This window comes from Monodon monoceros, unplaced genomic scaffold (genome assembly GCF_005190385.1).
Source record: "Monodon monoceros isolate NGI ecotype Baffin Bay Population unplaced genomic scaffold, NGI_Narwhal_1 Super_Scaffold_9, whole genome shotgun sequence".
Taxonomy (NCBI): Eukaryota; Metazoa; Chordata; class Mammalia; order Artiodactyla; family Monodontidae; genus Monodon; species Monodon monoceros.
This window is the reverse complement of record NW_021703786.1, coordinates 46,027,122-46,051,881: the sequence shown is the minus strand read 5'-3', so window position 1 is coordinate 46,051,881 and position 24,760 is coordinate 46,027,122. Positions and strand designations below refer to the sequence as shown.

Genomic DNA, 24,760 nt, shown 5'->3' with positions numbered 1-24,760 from the left:
AAGGGCGGCACAAATACTATCAATCACTCCTGCAACGTGCCCAGGAGCAGGAAACAACATGCGGGTGGGGGGGGGCGTGGCTCTACTGCGCAGACCGGAGCATCCTTCAGCCTCCTGGGAGGCCTTCTTTCCCTTATCGCATTAGGCCGTTCTTCCTGGCCAGACCCCAGAGCTCTGTCCCTGTCACCTCCTTATCAATAGAGTGGAGGGAGCCCGGCCTCTGTAGCCTGCCCTGCTCCCCTTGGGGACCTGAGCCTGTTCTCTGACCCCAGCTTAGAGGAACTCGGTGTTGCCAGGCCGGAGAGAGAAACAATGGGCCTTCCGGAACAGGATGACACCCCCTCCCGCCACAATTCTGGAGCAGCTGCGTGGGAGGGAAGATGGAGGGGCCCATCCTGGGGCCCGTGGATCCGAAGTTCAGCCTGTCCCCCCATCCCCACCCCGAACCTGAGGGAACCTTTGGCAGTCCTGGACGTCCAGGTTGTGGAAGGAGGGTTGAGAGTGCTCCCGACCTCAGAGAAACCTATTCCTCTAGGGATGAGGCGTGTAATTCCTGTCCCAGAAACCCAGCTACACACAGACACAAGCCACGTCGGTTACAGATTTAATGAAGTCCGAAAGGCATGCGCGATCGTGTTCAGAGATAGGGAGTCCCCGCCAGGCTCTCTCTCTGCACCTCAATAGAAACGATGTGGTGTCCAGGTACCATGGCCAGGCCCAGCACACGGGGTTCCCCGGCAGAGAAGGAATCTGGAAAGAAGAGTCAGAGCATCAGAGAGGCAGGCCAGCGTCGGCCCCGCCCCTTCTGTGCCACGACTTCTAGTCCCAGAAACTAAGGGGTGCAGCCAGGCACTTAAGGGGAAATGCTTTGCGTGAGGCTCCGCCGCATTCCCAGGCGGGTGTGCATTCCCCGGGCACTGACCCGACGGCTTGAGGAACTCCTGCGCCGAGCCCAGGATAACATTGCAGTCGCGGTCGGTGCAGAGGAAACAACCGACCAGTGTCCGTCCATCTGTCATGCGAATGCGCATAGTCTTGTTGAGCAGCGCCTCCAGCTGCTGCCTAGCGCGCGTAGCCGGTGAGTCCTCGCGCTCCCCATCTGAGTCCTGAGCGGGGCGGGACAGGCGCTCAGACCGCGCCGCCTCGGCTGCTGCCCGCCCGCGGAACCACAGCTCCCGACAGCCCGCGGGGCGCTCACACGAAGCCCAGAGGCTGCCGGGAGCTGCAGTTCCCCCTCCGTCCCCCCATCTTGCTCCCCGACGGCCCCTCAATCCCAGAACCCGAGCTAACCCCTGCGCTGGAGCTGCTTTGACGCCGGCTGCAACAGCCATTCTCCTCTCGCAACAGCATGGCTGGTCCAGCTGCGGCCATTTGTTCCCGGGCCTCCTCCAGGCCCTTCAACTTCCTAAGAACCTTTGGTGTCCGGTGGTCTGAGATCTCGCGAGCGCTCCCGACCTGTTTTCTTTCGCGAGATCACCTCTCCTCCTCCTCCTCCTCCTCGTCTCCGGCAACTGCAGAAGTATCGCGAGCTTCTATTTCGGCGCTGAGGCTCACTGAGGCCTATTACGTTGGATGTACCAAGATATCGCGAGAAATTTTCAACTCTAGTTTCTTACACATCCTTTAAGGAACCCTGGAATTTAGCGAGAATACCTTTTTTCATAATCACACGCCTCCCCTCCCTTGTTTTTCTGCCTCGCGAGACAGTATGTCCTGAATACTCCCTGTAGCCTAGGCCACTGTGAATGAAAACGGAGTGTGTTCTCTTTCCCGCGGAACTCCTGAGGACAAAACTCAAATTACTTGAATGCCTGAATCGGACTACGTTTCCCGTGAGCACGCGCAGCCCACGCTCCTCGCGCCCATATACAGCGTTTGATCTCAGTGGCCGGTGGCCGGAAAGGGACAATGGTTTCCATGTCAGCGGATAAACGCGCTCGCCTTAGCTCCCGGACCAGAGGGAGGATGCAGCAGAGAGTGCGTGCTGAAAAGCAAGGAAGCAACTAAAGGAGTCGGTGACCGATAGAGCAAGAGCCATGCCACGCCGGGGCCTAGTGGCCGGGCCAGACTTTGAGTATTTTCAGCGTCGCTATTTCACGCCGGCCGAGGTGGCCCAACATAACCAGCCCGAAGACCTCTGGGTGTCTTACCTGGGAAACGTGTACGACCTAACACCATTGGCACAGGAATACAAGGGTAAACGCCACACTTTGGGCCAGCGTCGAGGGTGTGTTTGGGGGGGTGCTTGGTTCTTGGATGGGTAGCATTGACGGCAGCTTCTCCTTCCCAGGAGACCTGCTGCTGAAACCCATCGTGGAAGTTGCGGGCCAGGACATCAGTCACTGGTTTGATCCAGACACCAGAGACGTGAGTTCTGCTGGAACCTGGGGTTGGGGGGAGGGCACTGGAGAGCGGGATGAAGAGGAAAAGCAGAGGCTAAACAGAGCCCGAGATAGTGACTGCTCCGACCTTCCTCCCTCAAACCCTGCCTAAAAGATCCGCAAGCACATAGATCCGCTGACCGGTTCCCTGAGATACCGCACCCCGTGGGGCCGCTTTCTGCACGTGCCGCCTCAGCTGCCCCGTTCGGACTGGGCCAATGATTTCGGGAAGCCTTGGTGGCAGGGGTCGCGTTACGAGGTGGGGCGGCTGTCCGCCAAGACCCGGAATATCCGCATCATTAACACGCTCACGTCGCAAGAGCACACTCTGGAGGTGAGAACTGGTGCCCGGGGGCAGGTTAGAGGGAACCGAGAATCCCAGCAAATCTCCAAGCAGATCTGCAGGCCAGCAGCTCTCCACAACCGGTGGGAGCTGTATTTTCTTTCCTTTTAGGGGTAACTGAGGAAAGAAGACCACCTACATCCCCAGGGTTAGGAATTAAAGGTGTGGCTGGGCCACAGGGTACAAGAGACTTTTTCTGAAGCCCAGGGTGACAGTTTGTGCACCTTAGTGATGGTTGTCCTCGGAAGCTCTTACATGCTGTGTTTTTGTACAGCAATTGCAACTGGGCTCTCTTATTAGTCTACTCTATTGTGGGGATGAGGTGTGGGGGCAGTGACTTTAGGGCCATTTGTTTATTACAAGTGGCTGCCATAAAGGCAGGTAGGATTTGGGGGCCATTCGTTGCATGCTGGAGCTCCAACTTTATTTCTGGGACTGTGGAGCGCCTTAAGCTGCTCTCTGCCAAGGGAGGCACTCTGATCCCAGCTTTGGGTTCCTGGCCTTTGCTTGTGTGTGTGTGTGTTCGCTCGTTCAACCCACAATTCTGGGTGGGGTGCTTTCGTGTTCTCCAGGTGGGGGCCCTGGAATCAATGTGGGAAATCCTACACCGCTACCTCCTCTATAACGCACATGCTGCCAGCTACACATGGAAATATGAAGGGAAGAACCTGAACATGGATTATACCCTGGAAGAGAATGGTATCCGGGATGAGGAGGAAGAATTTGATTATCTCAATATGGACAGTACGCTCTACACACCTGCAGTACTGCTGTACTTCAGTGATGACCTCACAGAGCTATAGAAAGAGAGATGTATGCTCATGTAGGCTCAAGACATATTTTGAGTTTAGCTGTTTCTGTGACCTGTAGGAAGAGAGATGGGGATGGGGCAGGGAGGGCGGTATCTGGACCTAGACCTCCATTCTACTCTGGGAGCTGGCCTGAGGTTCCCATTCCCTACTGAAGTGTAAAGGTCCTATTCCTCGGGTTAGTTACAATTTACTCTGAGAAAGTTAGGCAGAACACTAGAAGTGAATTAATTTTTAGGACTGATACCAGAAAATAAAGTATCTTAGATCAGGGAGATGTAGAAGAGGATAGTCAGAGAGAGCTCAGGCAGAACTTTTCGATAGTAAGAGAAAGAGAAGTCCTACACAGGGATGAGGGATGGAAGAACTTTTCTGGCAGTGATGGAAATGGGATGGCTGTAGGAAGATGGGATTTACAAAGACAGGAATAGGAAGTGTCTATCACTCGCCATATAAAACTGGCTAATCTCTCTTCTGAATAGTATTTGGCAGCCACCAGGTAATTCAGGCTAGATATTATGCTATGTGCTTTATACACCTCATTTAATACAACTATCCATAAGACAGATACCATTACCACTACTTACAGATAAATCTTCTGAAGCTTAGTAAGATTTAATAGCGCAAAAGGCACACTACTTAGTAACCAGATTGCAAACCCAGGTCTTCCCAATTCCAAAGTCTATGTTCTTCTCAATGTCCAGGCTCACTGCACAATGGGAACCTGTAGGCCTATTGTGTAGTCAGCCGTGGTGTTGTGCTTTTTTGTTTTGTTTTTTTAGTTATTGCCTTTGGAAGGGACTTAGCACAGTTCTGCAGTGGTAGAGAGGACACAGGGAAGGCCAAGTGTAAGCTGAGTAATAGCTGTTGAGGCTACTTCATGGTTAATCCCATAGCAAAACTTTCCTCTGACTTTTCTGAGGCAAAGAGGTGGGTATATACTGGTTCCAGGAAAATTACAGTGGGAAAGGGCTTTTGGATTGGGACACTTTAGAAGGGGGAGCAAAAAGTAGGCATGTATATTCATGATGGGCCTGTGCCTCTGAGGGAAAGATGAGGAAGACAGGGTCGACTTTGCCAGATGGTGACTCTGCAAGAAGGGGCTTGACAGAGGTGATGTAAAGAGAGGAGCTAATTGGGGCTTCCCTGGTGGCGCAGTGGTTGGGAGTCCACCTGCCGATGCAGGGGACGCGGGTTCGTGCCCCGGTCCGGGAGGATCCCACGTGCCGCGGAGCGGCTGGGCCCGTGGGCCATGGCCGCTGGGCCTGTGCGTCCGGAGCCTGTGCTCCGCAACGGGAGAGGCCACAGCGGTGAGAGGCCGGCGTACCGCAAAAAAAAAAAAAAAAAGAGAGGAGCTAATTAAGTCAGAAAACTCCTGGTGTTCAAAAGAGAACAACCATGGAGGGCAGTGGCCAGATTTGGTCCCCTATGACCTAAGGAGGGAGGGGAATGAGAATCACAGGTGAATTTCTTGACAGTAGCAGGCAGAAAAAGCAGCAGAGAGATGTGAGTGCATCTTCGTGGAAGGCGGCCCCCAGGAGACACTGGGTAGGCGGCAGAGGAGTGCCCTGAGGGGCTGACTATGAACGGCATGGACAGAGGTGGAGACAGCTGTATCCACCTGCCGTTGTTTCATGTGTATCTTGTTTGCTCAGTTAAACCCTAAACTATTTGAGAACCAAAGCTATGCTGTTGCTGTAACCCCAGCCTCAGGGCCTGTGCCTATGGGATCTGCCCAAACTCGTCCCTCTTCCAGGGTTTCCTACTTTAGTACCTCTCGCCAGAAACACATCCCTTTCCTCACACACCCAGTCACTCTCCAAGTAGATTCTATCTCCTAAACATGTCTGGAATCCATCTTCTTTTCTCGAAGCTGTTATCATCACCTCTGGTCTGGACTGCTGCGATAACTTCCTAACCAGTCCTCCCATTTCCTCTTCTGTCCTCCACACACAGCAGAGTGAGCTCTGAAAAACAAACCTAAACATCGAACTTTCCTCCTTCAGATTCTTCAGTGGCTTCTAGTTGCTTTTGGAATCAAGTGCTAAATCCAAAGACCTTGCATATATCAGCCTCTACCTTGCATCACCCCTCTTTGTTCACTGGCTTTCTGTTCACTAAAGGTTTTCTTGCCTCAGAGCCGGCACACAGGCTGTTCTCTCTGCTTACAACACTCTTCCATCTCCCACCTTGCTAATCCTACATGTTTCTTCCTCACAGAGACTTTTCTGATTTCTCGATGCAGGTCAGGACTTTCTGTTAAATTTCAGAGTGCTTATTACAATAGTAATGTTAAAATTATGGATGTAATTGGCTGGCTGGCTGCTCGATTGTAAGCTCATGAGGGCAGAGATCGTGTCCATCTTGTTCACTGCTGTATTGCCAGTGTTGGGCACACAGTTGCTGCTCAATAAATTTTGACTGAATGAACTCAAATATTAAGCGAATTCCTCTGCCTCTAATAACTAGTGGATGGGATGTTGTGTCCTTGGTGGGGGGCAAGGTGGGACCAAGAAATAGGATGTCTGGATCCTATGCTGTCATCTCTATCCACAGGTTTCTCTTTCCTTGTTCGCCATAGATCCAAGACCAAAAATTACTCCATAGAGGTTCTTCCTCTCACCAGATTTTTGAGGCAATCGACCTGTCTTTTCTCTACATGGCCACCAGGTGGCTGTAGTCTCCTACAGAGTGAAGGGAAAGGGGCCCGGATGAGGGAAAACACTTCCAAATTCTAAACAGGTTAGGATTAAAGGTAGCCTGTGGAAACGTACAGGTGAGAGGGAAGGATCAGAAAAAAGGGAAAACAACATGGGCACTATTCCATTAGCATTAGGTTTATTCCTATTTTTAATTTTTTCCATAAGCACATGCCAGGAAAGGAGTGTAGTTTGAGAAATAAAACTCACGGGAGAGGACAAGTAAGGGGTCTGATTACAGGTGTGGGTATGTACAGGGTGAGGCACAGAACTATGGAAGGAATAAAGATCACAGATTTTTAAGATAATAGAGTATGTTCATTTATTCTTAGAGGGTTTTGTTTTGTTTTGTTTGTATAAAGCTTTCTACTAGGCACTACCTTGGTTCTCTAAATATCCAAGACTGGATATTTGCATGAGGAGTATGTAAATAATGCCCAGTCCTAAAACCTAGGAAGTAAATAGAACATGACTGTAGGTCCTTTGGTAGTGATCTCTTCCATTTTGTAGGGAGGTCGAGTGGTGGGTGGTATATTGAAAGGAACGTTGCCTGTCCTCAGTAAATCATAGCAGCTTCAAAGAACTCAATTTGCAAATATTTCCCACAAGGCTCAGTCACTATATGCAAGTATCATTGGGGGTCATAAAAAGGTGTATGTTCTTTGCAGGAAGCTTGCTCACTCAATGGGCTATAAAACATACACACATGAAAAGGTAAATGAAAATAGTACATGGTAAAGGACCAAATTAGGGTACAGAAAAAGTTTCCACCTTCATGGCAAATCACAATTGGGTTCTTAACCTGGGCCTCCAGAAATGATTTCTAAATATTGTGTGTGTGTGTGTGTGTGTGCGTGTGCAGATGTGTATTATCTTGGAGAAGGGTGCTGTAATTTCCATCAGTCTCAAAATGGCCCAACCCCCTGCCCCTGAAATAGTACACACACAAGCACAACAATAAAGACGCTCAAAAGTAAAATATCAAAGGTGACAATACAATGTGGTTCCTGGATTCCTGGCACTTGCCTCAATGGTCTACTTCAACCTGATACACCTGTGTTCCCATGGTGGCAATTCCTAAAACTTGAAGCCTTGGGGCTAAGTTTACAACTAGTCTGAAACATTTTACTGCCCCAAATTCTGATCTGGACATACCCTGGAGCTGAGTGAGGGGATCTATCATTTGGACTTGGGACCATAACACCGAGTCATGACATCAGGATAAGGTTAATGTACCCAGTCCCCACAGCTGAGTTGATGTGTTGATAATGGGAGAACAGCCACTTTATGATGGAGCAGCAAGAGTGCATGGAGGCTTAGCTGTAGAGAAAGCAGACAATCTGAAACCTGAATGATCTTGGAAGTCAAAGATTAAGCATTCAAAATACAAATAGATATGCAGTCCATATCTATTTCCCAGGGAAACACTCACACACACAAAAGCTGGTGAATGAATAAGTGAACTGAGGCCATTAAAATGGGATCGGGGTCAAGAAGGTTGAGACGAGGAACAATATGGATGAGACACTGCTAGAATTAAGTCCCTTTCTTACTGGGAGCAGCCCAGCTCCCACCCTTTGGGAGCTTAATGTTTAGTGGGAACTTGGGCATCCAGTTTCAATCATCTGACTTAATCATCTCTGTATCCCCAACAGCCATATAATGTCTGGCATAGAGTGGCAATAAATATATGTTTGTTTCAGGAATGAATGGTAAATGTAACCCCCACTACTTGAAATATGTGAACTCAGGAGTCAAATATATTCAGATACTGTGGTGTCCCTTGCTACTTGCCCACTCTCACTATTTGAAGAGAGCAGAAGAGATCTGGACAGTGAGTGACATTTGTACTGATAAATTCTTCCAGTCCTCCTAGAGAACAGTAAGGAGGAGGAAATATTTCCTTGCCCTTAATGAACAGCCTATAGGAGTAGATATTACTCTACCACAGTGTATCAGGTGAGAATGTCTTTGGCTGCAAGTAACAGAAGGCTGAGCTGGGGCTTAACTATAAAGGGTTAAATTTTCTCACATAATGAGAGAGTCTGTGGTGTAGTGACTCCACTAGATAGTTCATCAACATCACAGGTTGCTCCTGTTTTTGTCTTCATGATTATCTCCTTTTTGGTTGTTCTACTTCCTGTCCATATTGTGGGCAGGAAGGAGGAAGAGGGGAAGGATGAAAGGGCAGTGCCTAAATCAAAGCAAAAAATTTTCCCAGACATCCTTACCAGAACTTTGACTATGTCTCATTGATAGCACATTACACAATGACCCTTAGCTGCAAGGGAGTCTGGGACAGTATTTTGTATTGACATCCACAACAAAAGCAGGGACCACTACTGTGGAATGAGAAGGGATACTGGGTAGGAACTAGTGATGTCTTCCACAAGAAGTATGAAAGTGCTATTCATCCATTCATTAACCAAAAAAGTTATTAATAAGCACTTTGTGCCAGGTACCGTTCCAGGTTCTGGAATGAGACAGGCAAGGTTCCTGTGTTACTGGGACTTATACTCTGGTGGGATAAAAAAAACATGTAGACAAGATCATTTCAGATAGTGCTAAAAGCTATATATTATGTATGTGTATATACACATATACATATATGAACACATTATATATATATACACACACACACACAAATACCAAAAGTACTATAAAGACAAAGAAACAGAATTACAAGAGACAGTGATGGCTGAATGATCAGAAACTTGCCTGAGATAATCACAAAGACTGATCTGTATTACCTGTAGATCTGCATTTACCTGCATTAATCACTTAATCATCATAACAAACTTAAATACTGTTTTTACTTACACTGAAGAAAGAAGGAGACTGAAGCACAAAGAGGTTAAGTAACTTGCCAAAGGTCATACTAAGCGGCAAAGGTGGGCTTTGAAACAAGACAGTCATAGGCCACCCACTTAACCACTGAGTGGCATCACCTCCCTGCATGACAAACATAGGCTGCTGTTCTAGTCACCTACTGCTGCTTAACAAAACCAGCTCAAGACTTAAGTGGCTTCAAACAACCACCATCATTTATTTTGCTAATGAGCCTGTAACTTGGGCAGGGTTCAGTGAGGACAGCTCACTTCCATTCCAAAAGGCGTCAACTGGGTGGATTACTAGAAGCTGGAGAATTCACTTTCAAAATGGCTCACTCTCAAATGGCTGGCAAGTTGGTGCTGTCTACGGATTCTTCTCCATGAAGACCCCATTCTCAGGGCAGCTCGGGCTTCCTCATAGCATGGTAGCTGGGTTCCAAGAGCAAGTGTCCCAAGAGAACCAGGAGGAGCCTCAAGCACCTTTTATAACCTCACCTCAAATCCAAGGGGAAAGAACTAGACCTCACTTTTCAGTGGGAAGAGTGTCAAAGTCACACTGTAATAAGAGCATGCTGGATGTGAGTTGTTTTTGTAGCCATTTCTGGAAAATACAATTGACCACAGATGCACTGGAGGCAAAAGGAGGGATATCCAATCAGTCTCGGGTAGGAGCGGAGTGCTGAGTCTTTCTTGAAAACCAAAGTTGGAATCCTGGCCCCACCATCCATTTATTCAATTCATTAACCTAATACTGAGCATCTGCTGTGTATCAGGCACAGTTCTGGACTCTGTGAATACACTAAGTAAGAAGACATAATTTCTGCCCTCAAGGAGCTTACAGGTTAGTGGGAGATTCAGAGAAGTTTGTGAGCCTCTTTTCACCTTGCTTCTACTTACATAAAGCAGCCAAGGGAAGTTTTGTTTGCTTTTTTGTTTTTAATTGGAGTATAGTTGAGTTACAATGTTGTGTTAGTTTCAGGTGTACAGCAAAGTGGATCAGTTATACATAGACATATATCCACTCTTTTTTAGATTCTTTTCCCATATAGGTCATGACAGAGTACTGAGTAGAGCTCCCTGTGCTCTACAGTAGGTCCTTAAGGGGAAGCTTTTAAAGTTCCCCTGTTTAAAGTCTTCAAAGGCTTCCAACTCCTCTTAAGAGGACATAGGACACCCTTACTGTTGTCCACAAGGCCCTGCATGATTTGCCTCTTCCAGGCTCTTCTTTTTTTATATTTTTAATTTATTTTATTGAAGTATAGTTGATTGACAATGTTGTGTTAATTTCTACTATACAGTGATTCAGTTATATACGTGTGTGCGTACATGTATGTATATATACACACACACACATACATACACATATACACACACATTCTTTTTCATCTTTTTTTCCATTATCATTTATTACAGGATATTGAATATAGTTCCCTGTGCTATACAGTAGGACCTTGTTTTCTGTCCATTCCACTTATAATAATTTGCATCTGCTAATCCCAAACACCCAATCCATCCTTTCCCCCCTGCCCAAGCCCCTTCTTTATCTCCCTGTTGGCCTTTCAGTTTCTGACACTCCCCCAAGCTCCTTTCTGCCAGGGCCTTCTCACATGCTGTTCCTCTGCATGGGACACTCCACCCTCCACTCATCACCTGGCCAACTCCTGCCCCTCAAAGGCTTTGCTTAAATGTCACTTTCTCAGAGAAATGCCTTGGGAATATCTACACCCAGTCTGGGGAGATGAGGGAAGGCTTTCTGGAGAACATCATTTCAAGCTGAGACCGGAAGGACGAGGAGGCAGCCAAGCGAAGAAGTGAGAGTGGGTAAGGAGGGAGAGTAAACAGCATGAAGAGCGCAGAGTTTGGCAGTGAGAGTATGTGGAGAGCTCAGACGCAGAAGGAAATGCAGAACGGTAAAGCCAAGAGGAGATGGGAGGCCTGAAGAGGGTAGGCAGTAAGAGACATGGAGGCCAGACTAGGTCCTGCAAGACTTTGTAAATCAGGGTTTTTTTTTTAAATTGAGATACAGTTCACATACTATAAAATTCACCCTTTTAAAGTGTACAATTCAAGGTTAAGGGTTTTATAAGGAGAATGTCACAATCAGAATTGCATTTTTGAATGTCAAGAGAGGATGGATTGGAGGGGAGAAAAAGAGAGGAGAGAGTGGAGACAGGGAGACTGATGCTATTGCAGCAGTCCAGGAAAGAGATGAAGGTGGCCGGAATGAGGTTAGTTAGTGGCAGTGGAGATCAGAGGAGATAAACTGAAGTTAAGAGAGAATTACACAACTCAATAACTTATTGGGAGGGGGTCTGAGGCAGAGGGAGGAGTCAGGGATGACACCCAAGTTTCTGGCCTGGGTGGAGGATGACGAATCCACCGACAGAGGAGGGAAATGCTTGGAAGAAGAGTTTCATGGGGAAGGAAGATGATGTGCTTTTAGTTGGCTATCTGAAGTAACTCCAGGACATGGAAACACAGATGTCCAGATCTTACCAGATATGTGGCACGATATCCTGAATAGAGCTCTCGGCTAGAGTTAAAGGTTTGGGAATTACCCGCAGTGAGTAACTGTCAACCAAAGTCAAGGATGAGATCACCTCAAGAATAAAGTGTGATCTACATGCGAGGCCTGGGAGGAACAATACCTAAGGGAGGGGAGGAGAAGAAGACTCAGAAGTACGAGCCAAAGTGGTGAGAAAGACCCTGGAAAATGGTGCCAGGGAAGCCAAAGAGAGAGTATTTGAGAGGAGGGAATGGTAAACAGTGCGAAATGTCACATAGTCAAGTAAGGTGAGGACTTGAGCACCCACAGATTTAGTGAACAGCAAAACAGTGGTGTGTTAGAGAAGTCAGACAGTAGATGGATGAGGTATGAATGAGGTCTTCACAGAAGAAATCCAGCTGCACAGGGAGGAGTTTTCTGGCTTTGTAACTATGGACAGAATACTTTTCTTCTTTTAGATTCCATTTCTTCAATCACAAAATATGAACAATAGAAGTAAGGATTCACTAAGGGCAACAGGCATAAACAAGGTCACTTAAAAAGAAGCTACCTTACCCTGTGGTTGAGATTAAATATAAGGTATGGGGAAATGCCCAGCAGTACTAAAGGCCCTTGGGACAGGCACTCGAAATTTTTCGTTTTCTTCCCTCTCCTTGTGCTAGCCATTCTTTATTTAGTAATGAATGCTTCCCTTGGGATTTCCTGAGAGTCCACACTATTTAGCATCGAGGGAACATCTGTCATGATTAGGAAATTAGTAGACCGTATCTGTGACTAACATTTGGTTTCTAACCTAACAACAGTGTTTGTGCCTCTACTGGGAGAACTGAGTATAGTAAAATGTGGTTTGTTTCATATCATACCAGAGTTGAGCTTATTTAAATAAAGCAGGGGGAAGCAAGGAAATGGGGCAACTATTGGGAACAAGAATAACTAAAGTCGGCCCTTTGCTCCTTCAGTTTAAGGTGTTATTCATAACCCAGGTTGTCAATCCTCTCACCTTACAAGCATCTTAAGTGAATCTCTCTGAAGTGAGAAATGGCGAATAGTAAACGTGAGTGTTTAGAACGCTAGCTACCAACTATCAAGTACCTTACAGCCAGTGCTTTATGTAAGTTAGCTCAAAATCTTCACTACAACCATGTGAGGTGCGCATTAATATCCCTGTTTGACAGATAAGGGAGCTGAGACTTGAGGGATAAGTTGCTTGCCCAGGGTTACTGTTAGTAAGTGCAGAACTTGGATTCCAAGTGCTACCTGAATCCACAGCTCAAACTCTTCCTCTGAGGGAGGCAGTGAATAACTTCATTACTTGGCTCTGGAATACATTTTAGAAGTTATATAGTTTGGGAATACAGCATCTTTTTTTAAAAATTAGTCAATTTTAGTTTACTAATCATATCCAATTTAGTCTGAAATTAACTCTCCCTATCCAGAGAGCTAGGTGGGGAAAGGGCCCAGGAGCAAGCAAAGGGGCAGGAGGACGACAGCTTGGGGCTTGCCAGGAAAGGTGTCAGGGCAGTTCTGCTGAAATAACCAGGGCTTAACAGTAGGTGGAAAGCAAGGCATTCTGGCTGGCCAGTCAGTGAAAACCTATTAAGAAACTGTTAAAAGGCAATGTCAAAGGGGAAAAAAAATGTTTGGTTTTTGCCATTTTGTATAGGACTGTTATATTGTTTCCATCATAGTGGTCAATCAAAGCAGGTCTAAAAGAAACTGGGAGGGAATTCCCTGGCGGTCCAGTGGTTGGGACTCTGTGCTTTCACTGCCGAGGGCGCAGGTTCGATCCCTGGTTGAGGAACTAAGATCCTGCATGCCTCGCAGCCTGGCCAAAAACTGGAAGAAGACAAATATAACAATTTGGGGCTAAATCTTCCTTTTCTTCTTCTTTTTTTTTTTTTTTGGTCACGCTGACCAGACCCTAACCCCTGCATCGGGAGTGCAGAGTCTTAACCACTGGACCGCCGGGGAAATCCCTTCCTTTTCTTCTTAAGGTATCCCCTTTACTCAACGAATAGCAAAGGACAGGATTTAGCTAAAAGGCAGCAACAGAAGTATGAGCAGATGTGAGATCACAGACTCACACAGATCACAAAGACTATTTCAAGAAGGGGGTGTTCAAGTTAAGAACTCAGAAATTTCCTCTTAATTCAGTAACCAGGTTTTTTGGTCATCTTGTGAAAGCGGTTTCTGTAGAGAGGCTGGGCAGAGGGTTGGAAAATGAGTCGGCAAGTAAAGCAGCCTGAGTGTAAACAATTCTTTCAAGAAGCCTGGTTGTGAGTGGGCACAGCGAGGTAGGGTGGCAGCTTAGGGGCCCAGAGTGTCTCTTTTAAAGTTGGGGAGGTTTGAGTACATTTAAATGTGGTTGTGAAGCAGCAAGGAGGATGGGAGATAAAGGAGAGTTAGGGGATCACTGTTAACCATTACACCCTGAGAAGGTGGCAAGGCTGGGAGCCAGAGCCCAAGTGTAGGCATTAGCTTCGGACAGGATAGGAGGGAGGAAAGGACAAATACGAATACAGTTAAATACGTAGTCTTAGTGTCAGTATTTCAAGGGAGTTCTCATCTGATGATCTGTCTCCTAGAGGGAGACGATAAGATGTTCTACTGAAGCATAAGGTGGAGGAGGTTTGAGGAATTTGAAGAAGGTTTGAAAAAGTCACCACAGAGAACCGAAAGGAAGCTGACTAGGCAAAAGGATTTCTGAGCAGGGACACTAATCTGGAGTGGTCATGGTGTTCTGACACCATGTGGTCATGCAAAGTGCTCCTGAGTGTAAACAGACAGCCGAAGTGATCCAAGGTTGGGGGTCTGCAAGAGGTAAATAAAGAGGGTACTGAGACGCAGGCAGCAGAGTGGCTGAAATGACAGACCATGGAATCTAAGTTGGACAGGGAAGGAGGGGAGAACATGGTAGAGCTGATTAGGAGAAAATGGAAGAATTAAGGGATTACAAGGGTCTCATGGGTCCAAAATAGTGAATAAATGAGAGAGCTGGAAGGATAGAAAGCTGTAGCCAAAGTAGGAGGCTTGAATTTAATATTTCAGAACAGGTAAGAATTTACTATTTCCTAGAGGTGGGAGAGAGAAGTGGAAATGGTGAGAAAGGTCTCTGGTTACAGCGTCGAGGGCAGGACTGAGCCAAGCGTCAGTCTTCGATGAATGAGGGGAACGATCGGGAGGAAAGCAGATGACAGCCAGGGAGAGAAGTGGAGGGGTAAACAGCCAGACTGCTGGAGCCTTAAAGAAATAAGGCCTTTTCACACAAGATGGGAAACAACCTTGCAGAAAAAGAATTAGATTCCTTCAGATATGAGGTCTGTACCTATGTTTATTTTCTATATTACTGTGTTTTAAACTTTTTGGGACTACCAAACTTGATGAACACATGTTAGATACTATCTCCTGTTCTCTCTCTCTCCATATATTTTTAAGATTATTTTTTTAAACTTGAAAAGATTTTTAAATTTTCATTATAGAATATGTGTTACTTACAGAAAATTCCAGGTAGAGAAGCATAAAGATGCAAAACAAAAAACACTCTTATCCCTACCACTCAGCAGAAACCAGTATTAACATTTTAACCACTTCCTTCTAGTACCTACATGGCTGTGATTATACTACATATATGGCTTTATATTGTTTTATGCAATTAACATTAGATCATAAGCATTTGCTCATGTAATTCTGTCAGTGTGGCAAAAGGTCAACAATCAGTAAATCCAGGTGAAGAGTACATGGGTGCTCACTGTACTTCTTCAACTTTTCTGTAGGCTTGAAGTTTTTCAAAATTAAGAAGTTACAGGTGGGGGGAAGGGATAAATTAGGAATTTGGGGTTAACAGATACTACTATACATAAAATAGATAAACAACAAGGACCTACTGTATAATATAGGGAACTATATTCAGTATCTTGTAATAACCTATAATGGAAAAGAATCTGAAAAAGAATATATATCTAAGTATATAACTGAATCACTTTACTGTACACCTGAAACATTGTAAATCAACTGTACTTAAATTAAAAACTAAAAGTTACAGGTGGGAAGGGAACTAATCACAAAGAAAAAACAAGTGAATGATAACACAAGATTCAGGATACTGGTAGGGCAGGGGGCAGGAGAGGAATGTGAAATATGGAAGACCATTACGAGGCTTCAAAGATGTTACTAATGTTATATTTATTAAACTGATACTGAATACATGTGTTCATTTTAATATTCTTTGTGGTTGATGTGTTATACATACTCTTTTGGACCTGTGAAATAGTTCTCAATAATAGATATAATTTTTTAAATTAAAAACCTCCTTTCTGGGCTTCCCTGGTGGCACAGGGGTTAAGAATCTGCTTGCCAATGCAGGGTCCATGGTTTCGAGCCCTGGTCCAGGAAGATCCCGCGTGCCGTGGAGCAACTAAGCCCATGTGCCACAACTACTGAGCCTGCGTGCCCTAGAGCCCGCGAGCCACAACTACTGAGCCCGCGCACCTAGAGCCCATGCTCTGCAACAAGAGAAGCCACTGCAATGAGAAGCCCACGCACTGCAACAAAGAGTAGCCCCCGCTCACCGCAACTAGCCTGTGCGCAGTAACGAAGACCCAACGCAGCCAAAAATAAAATAAATTTATAAAAACAAACAAAACAAAACAAACCTCCTTTCTATCATGAACTTACCACTCCAGCTGTATGAGGTCCACATACTACTTGCTGAATAGTTTCTTACTCAACCTAAACTGCCCTTCTTCCTCCTCTCTGCTATATAGGTCTTAGTTATGTTTTGGGGCCCACTTCAAGTACAACTACATATGAAAGTCCTTCAGTCCCCCTCCCCTCCCCTCCCTAAGAGCTCTCTTCTCTGAACTCTCAGATTTCTACAGCCCACAGCAATCATCACTACCACATATCCTTAATTAACTTTTTTGTGTGTTTATTTCTGATCTCAAATGTCTCTCCTCCCTCCACCTAACTAATCCCTTGGTCACTAAAACATTTTCAAGTTGCTTTAAAAGATGCACAATGAAAAACAATGAAAAAATATGTTTCCCTTCCCGGTAGTAATGACTACAATTTCTTGTATATTCTTCCAGGAATATTCTATGGAAATTCACATTTTTTTTCCCTTTCATCAATGGTACCATATTATACATGCTCTTCTATAACTTTCCTTTTTTCCCTTCATATTTTAATTAGTTTTTAAACTAGAACCTCACTAATGTCCTCTAAAGTCTAACTACATTACACACATTGATTATACTTTGCTTCCGTACTTTTCTCCTCAAAGAACGAGAAATTAGTGAGGAATGATTTCTTTAGAGAAATCACACTACTTTTTGTCCCATTTGGCTTCATTTGTTAATGTAGTCATGACACTACATAAATTTGTTTACACAATACTGTAAAAATTCAAAATTATCAATAAAGCTAAATATCCCCCTTGACTATTATTTCCCAAAAGTAACCACTGTGACCAATTTGGTATGTATATGTCCAGAATTTTTAAAAGAAATTTATATACATATAAATGTATCTGTAGAAACACATAGTATTGTTTTTAGTTTCTCTGAACATAAATGATATCATAATGTATATACTGTTTTGCAGCATGCCTTTTTCCATTCAACAATATAAAGAATCTGACTATGTAGATGTAACTCATTTTTCTTGACTGCTGTATAGTTTATTTAGTTATTCATTACTGTTGGAAATTTAGAGTGTTTCCAATTTTTTTTTTTTTTTTTTTTGTGGTACGTGGGCCTCTCACTGTTGTGGCCTCTCCCGTTGCGGAGCACAGGCTCCAGACGCACAGGCTCAGTGGCCATGGCTCACGGGCCTAGCCGCTCCGCGGCATGTGGGATCTTCCCAGACCGGGGCATGAACCCATGTCCCCTGCATCGGCAGGCGGACTCTCAACCACTGCGCCACCAGGGAAGCCCTCCAATTTTTTGCTATTACAAACAACGTTGTAATGAATATCTTTGTATGTGTCACCTCATGCACAAGTGTGATGACTGTTTCTCTAGGGTAGACGATAAGAGGTGGAACTCTGTAACAGAAAACATGTAAGTTTAATAATGTACTAGATAAATTAACCATTGCCAGTTCTGTAGTACAGCTGTTATAAGTAAGTTATACATGTGACCATCAATTTTACATATTAGTTCCTTTAAGACCCTAGGACATCCATTGACTTATAAGTCATTTAGTATATAGAACAAAGAACAGCAGACTAGAAATTGGAAGATACAGGTTCAAATTCCAGTTCTGTCCCTAACATCTGACTTGATCTTAGGCAATCCTTTCGACATCTGGGCCCCAGTTTCTGTACCTACAAAATTAGATTAAAGTGATGTTTCCTAAAATATGGTACCTATACCACTGGTAGCATGCAAGATGCTTTTATTTTTATTGACTTTTAATAATTATTTGTATTTTAAAATAAATTAGGAAAATTATAATTACCTTATCAAATCAAGGATTTATGGATATTATTTCTTAGTTATATAAAATTTACTTTTTAAAGGACATTTGTTTAAGTTAAAGAAAAGTGAATTGAAAAGGAAAATAGTATGCATATAATAGTATAGGTGGCATGTAAATATGGCAAGTCATGACTATGATATATGAAGGACTGAGGTTTCTTGCTTCACGAAATCTAGAAGAAGTTAGATTAAAGCAGTAGATCCCAGACTTTTAGATTACAGTGACCAGTAAAACATTAAAAAAAAAAAAAGTTAGTGACCAACATGGAGTTCCTGACTTTTTATTGCGCTAATTAATGACAATAAGAACAAAACCAAACCTATATACCCATCACCATTATTTAACAGAAAGATATTAAAAATATTATTTTGTAACTATAAAACAAATACCTGTATGTTGAAAAATTTTCAAGTTGTACAGAAGTATAAAAACTCATTTTCTTTCTCCTTCTCTCTCCCTGTAACATCTATCATGGACATCCTTCTAACACAGATCTACCTCATTTTTAGAACATTTTAAATAAACATAATATACTGTTAAATACATTAGCATATATATATATTACATATTTGTTTCATATAAATATAGCATATTACACATTTATTTTATACAAAAATATATGAGAAATATATAATGTCAGAACAAAGGACACAGCTCCCCAGGAAAGGACAGGTGGCAACCTTACTTAGCCATCTAAACACTGGTTTAGATGACCTTCTCTCTAAAATTCCATGATTAAGCCTAGAAAATCCTCAGCGTTTACATGCCTTTCATTATTACCACTAACTTCTATATTTCAAAAGATAACTAGGAATCTCTTTAACATCTCCTTCGGTAGTAAATCACAGACTGCAAAGTGCTTTTTCAGTCCTTTGATCTTCTTGTTGCATGAGTTCATGCCTGTGCTCTATCAATCATTCTCATTGGTTCCCTACATCAGGGTTTTAACCTGGGCTCCACAGGTTTCAGGATAACATATGTGGTATTTTGTGTAGATACTGTTTTTCTGGGGGAAGGGGTTTATAACTTTCTATGATCCAAAAAAAAAAAGGTTAGAAACTATAGCTCTGGATGTTTCTAGCTTTTGCTTTCAATAAATAATCTTATTATTGGCTTGGGAGTCCCTTACAATTTTTTCTTGTTCTTTTTTTTTTTGCAGCAGCAGGGGTTGGCATCTAATTTCTGGTTTGCATTTGACAGCTGTATTCCTGAGTTCCTGTTCTCACTTCCTTAATGGTCTTCTCATTAAAAACAAAAAAATTCTCTCCTACCAATTAGTTATACGGTATTTTAATTTTTTATTTTATTTTTATTTTTTGAAGTACAGAAAGATAGAAAAAAGCAGAGTGGTGCCCACTTTGGAACTGACAGGCAGGGACACAAGCAGCTGGAGAGAGCAAGGCACACAGGCACATATAAAAGGCCTCAGGACAGACAGAATAGACAGCTAAAAGAAATAGAGAGGAACCTGGAAACACAGAAGGAGAGACACAAGAACTGAGCACACAGAGAAGAAGCATGGCAAAAAACCCAGACAAGCTGGCAAGGAGAGAAAGGAGAATTATTGACAGAGAGACAGAGAGGCAGGCAAGATCCCCAAGAGGGACGCAGACAGACAGACAAACAGAAAGGGGGAGAGAGAGAGAGAAGGAAAGCAGACAAAGAAAACAATAAACAAAGAAGACAAAGTGATAATAGCGTTTTATACTACCCAGTGCTTTATAATTTATAAAGTGCTATCACATACATTATTGCAGGCAGACAGGGAGAATCCAGCAGACAGATGGGGTGATGGAGGGATACAGGCCAATCAGACAGAAGAGAGGGAAGGTGGCCAATCAGAAAGAGAGGCTAGAATGGAGCCCAAGACAGACAGTTAAGAGGAAAGACAGAACCAAGAAAAGAGAAGTGAGAGAGGAAGAGAGGGAAAAAGAGGAGAGAGACAGAGATAGAGGCTGAAACAGTTAAATTCAGGAATACAGGCAGTGAAAAAGCAAAAATGAAAGAACAGAGCATTGTGTGTAAAAGTTTTATCATCATCTTTCTGAAGAGAACTGGATAGAGGCTGTTGTCTGTGCTTCCCCCAAGGAGTTATAACATCTCTAAGGTGGCATGTGAGAAGAGCCAGAAGGAAGGATGAAAAAGGGAGAAAGTTTTAGTAAGCAGCAGAGTTTTTTAGACTAGGAGGAAGACAAACTTCTTGGACAGGCCTAGGTCAACAGCCTAAGAGTACTGCTGAACCTAAAAGGATCTAGATTCATATTCCTTTAAAGAATTCATATAGACTGGGAAAAGCAGAGTGGGCCCCTATCTACTCCATGTGCCTGTAAGCTCAGCTTACAAACCATCTGTACTTATTAATTGTTCCTATATTTACAAGGTATTTTTCAGTACTACCAGTGCTTTCATGGCTTTTCTCAATTAATACATAGTTCAGTGATGAAGAGACCAGCAATGGCGTGTGGTCATCAGGACAACTCAAGACGCAGGGCAGAACAGGATATTAGGACAGAGCAAGCCCTTCCTAAGCACACCTCAGGTCCTGGTAGTAAAAGCGTGTAACTAGCAAGCAGTCAATCAAAAAGACAAGTACCATAAAATAGAGTCAAAAAAACAAGAAGCAAGAAATGACAAGCCCAGTGAAATGGGAAGGAGTACTGACAGACTGACAGAGGAAGAAGCATCCAGCAAAACTGGGACAGAATTTGGAAGGAGTGCAGCAAAAAGCAATTAGACGTATATGTGTAGACTCTTCTCTCGAACAAGATCCAAGAAATGTGTAGTGACTACCTCAGGGGAGAGGAAGTGGGGGGTAGGAGGGAGGCTTACTCTCATACTGGATACTTTTAGTACTTTAAAAATTTTGTACCATGTGTATGCACTATCTATGTAAAAGCTGATAGAAAAAGGAGGAGAAAAAAAGCAAGCCGAGATGTGGACAGCAAGGGCCAGCCAGGAAGACAGATAGCAAAAAAGCAGAAAGACAAGGAGAGACTGGGAAAACGGCAAAAAGATTGAGGCAGGCAGACTGTGTGAGGGGCCAGAAAGATAAAAAGAAAAAGAAAGAACTGAAACAGAGGCAAGCAGTGAGAGAAGGCAGGGTAGGGGATATGGCAAAAAGGCAGGTAAGACTTTGGGGCAAGGGGGTCACTGACAGGTCTGCGGTAGCGAGACTATCACCATTGATGGGATGCTGGAACAGCGGAAGCTGAGGGAGAAAATGCTGATAAGCAGACACACTAAAAAGATACAAGCATTAAACAGTGGGACAGCAGCAAGCAAGCAGAGTAGACAGGCAAGAAGACATACATAGAGGGAGGCCAGGAAAAAGCATGAACTAAATAGACATAAAGAAGAGAAGGAACAAGTAGAAGGCAAGATAAGAGGCAAACCAAGACAGGGAACCATGGTAGGGCCTGGAAGGTAGACAAACCAAGAGACGGAGACTAAAAAAGTGATAGAGACAGGCAGGCGGGGAGACAGATGGCTAGAGAGAGAGTGGTGGGCAAACAGCCAGAGAAGCAGACAGACAACCAGAGAGAGAAAGAGGCTGCCAGCCAGTCCGGGAGGAGCAGACAGGCAGGCAGACACCATGCTAGGAGCAAGCAGGTAGAGGGGCAGGCGGAAACAAGGAGAGAAGAAAAATCAAGAGATCAGTAGGGAGAGAAGAGAGAACGGGAGATGCAGGCAGGCAGAGGGGGAGATGGACAAGAGGGAGAATCAGGCAAATTAACAGATCCATATGCAAAGCGCACTCGAGAGAACGATGAATGTTTGTACAGGGTTGCACACAGCCACCTTTCGCCCCCCACACCTGCACCTCATGGCACATGTGGCAGGCAGGCAGGCAGGCAGAGGCGCTCAGCACAGAGGGAGAGGGCGCACCATGATGCGCAGGGCTGCCCACATGCACGTGGGGACACTCTTCCCAGACACACACCGAGAGGCCAGAAAGAGGGGGAGTCAGGCACACATGAGGAAGAGGCACACGCAGTCAGAGCCCGGAAGACAGAAGTAAACAGAAAGAAGACAGAGATGGAAAGTCACTTAGAGGTGACAGAGCCTGAGAGTCAAGGGATGAGAAAGGACAGTCTCGGTAAAAAATAAAGACACACATACACAGAAGCCCATGTACAGAAAGAGGGGGATACCCAGAAGGACTAGTACACAAGGACCGAGAAAGAGGACATAACAAAATCAAATGGAAGAGAATAGGAGTTACACTCAGTACAGGAATGATATGGAAGCAGAAACAAGAGAACTCCGAAGTCCAGGTTAAGAAAAAGATGGAAATCAATGCTCAATAAAAAGCATTAGCTGGGGTTGGGGGGTGGCACATCAATAAAGAATATTTAAACCTTGTCAGCAAAAATATGCCCTGTCACTATTACTTTCTGGTTGCTGCCTACCTATCCCTCCTTCTTCAGGTACTCCCAAACCCTGCAGGGGCTGCTGGGTGGCTGGCAGCTATACTCAAGAGACAGAGAAATAACCCAGGAGAGAAATGATTCCATAGGCATGGGATGGGAAGCAAGGAAAAGGTCAAAGTGAGATCAAAAGAATGGGAGGAAACTGTAGTAAGAAAAGGGTGACAAGAACAAAATAGGGTTGAACTGAGCTATTTGCCCTTCTTCCTCTGCTAGCATTGCTCAACTGGCAAGTTTTATTTTATGACTTCTCTGACCAAATCTCTGGATGAGAACGCTACTTTTGGACTCCTTTTCAACCTTCCATCTGATTCCTGATATCACTTTAAAGATAAACATTGGAGTACAGTGGGAAACCATGGGTCAGAAAGTCAGATGAAAATCTGAGTGTAACCCCCTACCTCTTTCCTTTTCTCAGTCCCAGTTACTTTTCTTTTTCATGGTACCTCAGTTTCTTCCACTCTATCAGTGTTGGAGATCATGGAGGAAGGGAAATATACTGAAAACAGGAGAAAAGAGAAAATAATTTCACAAACTTCAGACTTAAAAGAGAAAATAATTTCACAATCTTCAGACTTAACTCTTTCCCCTTTATTCTAAAAATCTGTTCTATTTACCCCCTAAATCAATTTCCCACGTCAGATGAATTTTATATTCAAGTAATTGGGGGGAGGGGAAGGCGAGGTAAAGGAGAAAAGAGTGAGGATAAAATTTACAATTATAAATCACTGAAAAGGCTGGGCAAAGGGGAGAATCAAACATGGACTCCTTTGAAAAAACTCAATCATCGTATCTATTCATATCTCTCCCCCAAAAGTCACTAGGATTTCTATCACTTTTTTAAAGAAAGAAAAAAAAATCCAGTACCCCTTCTCACTTAAAAGATACATAGACAATTAAATGCGTTTTGACTTCAATGAGGTATGTAGAAACAGAGTTATATATAAACATATATTTCATCTTTTTCCTTTTCAATGCCTGAAGGGGAAAAAAAACCCTTCACATCAAACCACTCCCTTCTGAAGTATTCAGAAAAAAAAAAAAAAAAAAGCTTTTCTTTAAGAGAAGGGAGGTGGGGAGGAAGAGACTAGTAAAGAAAAAAAAAATTAAATCTAGTTGGACTAGTATCTAACTAGTTAACCTTTAACAATTTATGCTGATGTCAGACTGAGCATGAGTACTGATTAATGCCCCCCCTCAAATATTTTTTTATAAGGGGGGAGTTAGTCACAGCAGCCATTTTTGTTTTATGCAGAAATCCTTCATGCCCCCCCCAACGCGCACACACACTCACTCACACACACTCAGTACACAAGGAAAATATCTCTATTAATCTGTGCACTAATCAGTTATAAAAAAGGGAGAAATTTGTGGGTTTCTGGGGAGAGGCTAGGAGATGGGGGTATAACAGGGAGGAGAATGGGGGGGTGAAAAATGAAATATTAAGCCAGCCATTTTGTTTTAAAAGGGGATTTTTCCCCCCTCTCCCTTTCTTCACGGAGGGGGTGGCGGTGCTGCAGGGGGGGTTGTTTTAAAAATAATTTCCAGGCGGCCATCTTAGTGCCTCAGCTCTGAGAAATATTTCTGAGCGCCCCCCTCAGAATTTAAATATATTTAAAGCAACGGAGAGGGGGGTAGAGAGAAGTCGAAAACTTTTATATATATATATATTTTTTTAATCCTCTTCTCTTGTTCTCTCGGGAGGAAGGAGAGAAGAAAAAAAAAGTCCTCAATTCTCCCCAAGAAAATTTTTGGGGGTGGTTTGGCCCCCCTCGTCAGACGGCGGCCCCGAGGGGGGGGTTTCGGAGGGGGGTGGCCCGGGGATTTTGGGGGCTGGGGGAGGCGGTGAAGAGGAGGAGGACGCCGCCGCCGAGGAGGAGGAGGAGGAGGAGGAGGAGGAGGAGGAGGAGGTGGTGGTGGTAGCGGTGGGGGAGGCGGGCGGGCGGTGGGTGGGGGGGTGGTGGGGGGGCCAGAGCCACAGGATGGCTTCCCCTCTGAGGGACGAGGAGGAGGAGGAGGAGGAGATGGTGGTGTCGGAGGAGGAAGAAGAGGAGGAAGAAGAGGGCGACGAGGAGGAGGAGGAGGTGGAGGCGGCCGACGAGGACTACGAGGAGGACGACGACGAGGGAGTACTCGGGCGCGGGCCGGGCCACGACCGGGGCCGCGACCGCCACAGCCCCCCCGGCTGCCACCTCTTCCCGCCGCCGCCGCCGCCGCCGCTGCCCCCGCCGCCGCCGCCGCCACCCCCGCCGCCAGGTAAGCGGCCGCTGAGTCCCCCCCCCCC

General features: G+C 44.7%; 3 protein-coding genes across 15 annotated transcripts in view; 2 read left to right on the top strand and 1 right to left on the bottom strand.

Moving 5' to 3' along the window:
• Positions 1 to 588: 588 nt before the first annotated feature.
• On the bottom strand, positions 589 to 24,282 carry NAA38 (N(alpha)-acetyltransferase 38, NatC auxiliary subunit). Of its 3 annotated transcripts, none has more exons than XM_029212334.1 (3): positions 22,878 to 24,282; positions 923 to 1,633; positions 589 to 750 (listed from the first exon to the last, which is right to left on the bottom strand). In XM_029212334.1, exons 2-3 carry the CDS (start codon positions 1,329 to 1,331, stop codon positions 638 to 640), a joined length of 522 nt encoding a protein of 173 aa, XP_029068167.1. In that variant the 5' UTR covers positions 1,332 to 1,633; positions 22,878 to 24,282; the 3' UTR covers positions 589 to 637. The 3 variants fall into 3 exon arrangements, with proteins under 3 accessions (XP_029068167.1, XP_029068166.1, XP_029068168.1); XM_029212335.1 differs by lacking the exon at positions 22,878 to 24,282 and having other exon boundaries at positions 592 to 750; positions 923 to 1,106; positions 1,291 to 1,554; XM_029212333.1 differs by lacking the exon at positions 22,878 to 24,282 and having other exon boundaries at positions 923 to 1,826.
• On the top strand, positions 2,000 to 6,521 carry LOC114889249 (cytochrome b5 domain-containing protein 1). The gene is made up of 4 exons (XM_029212332.1): positions 2,000 to 2,196; positions 2,291 to 2,367; positions 2,497 to 2,715; positions 3,297 to 6,521. Exons 1-4 carry the CDS (start codon positions 2,037 to 2,039, stop codon positions 3,525 to 3,527), a joined length of 687 nt encoding a protein of 228 aa, XP_029068165.1. The 5' UTR covers positions 2,000 to 2,036; the 3' UTR covers positions 3,528 to 6,521.
• A 162-nt stretch (positions 24,283 to 24,444) lies between the features above and the next one.
• Positions 24,445 to 24,760, top strand: part of CHD3 (chromodomain helicase DNA binding protein 3) — a 25,399-nt gene continuing 25,083 nt past the window's right edge. For all 11 annotated transcript variants that reach the window (XM_029210867.1, XM_029210861.1, XM_029210865.1 and 8 more), the window contains exon 1: positions 24,445 to 24,732. In XM_029210867.1, the coding sequence (XP_029066700.1) occupies positions 24,459 to 24,732 (274 nt within the window). In that variant the 5' untranslated portion in view covers positions 24,445 to 24,458. The remainder of the gene's footprint in view (positions 24,733 to 24,760) is intronic.

What these genes read in the sequence shown, in the direction of transcription:
- NAA38 (XM_029212334.1), bottom strand. Translation starts at nt 1,331, where the DNA reads ATGGCTGTTGCAGCCGGCGTCAAAGCAGCTCCAGCGCAGGGGTTAGCT. An exon ending in GGAGTTCCTCAAGCCGTCGG is followed by an intron (nt 751 to 922) that starts GTCAGTGCCCGG and finishes TCTTCTTTCCAG; the next exon opens with ATTCCTTCTCTGCCGGGGAA.
- LOC114889249 (XM_029212332.1), top strand. Translation starts at nt 2,037, where the DNA reads ATGCCACGCCGGGGCCTAGTGGCCGGGCCAGACTTTGAGTATTTTCAG. An exon ending in TTGATCCAGACACCAGAGAC is followed by an intron (nt 2,368 to 2,496) that starts GTGAGTTCTGCT and finishes CCTGCCTAAAAG; the next exon opens with ATCCGCAAGCACATAGATCC. An exon ending in CGCAAGAGCACACTCTGGAG is followed by an intron (nt 2,716 to 3,296) that starts GTGAGAACTGGT and finishes CGTGTTCTCCAG; the next exon opens with GTGGGGGCCCTGGAATCAAT.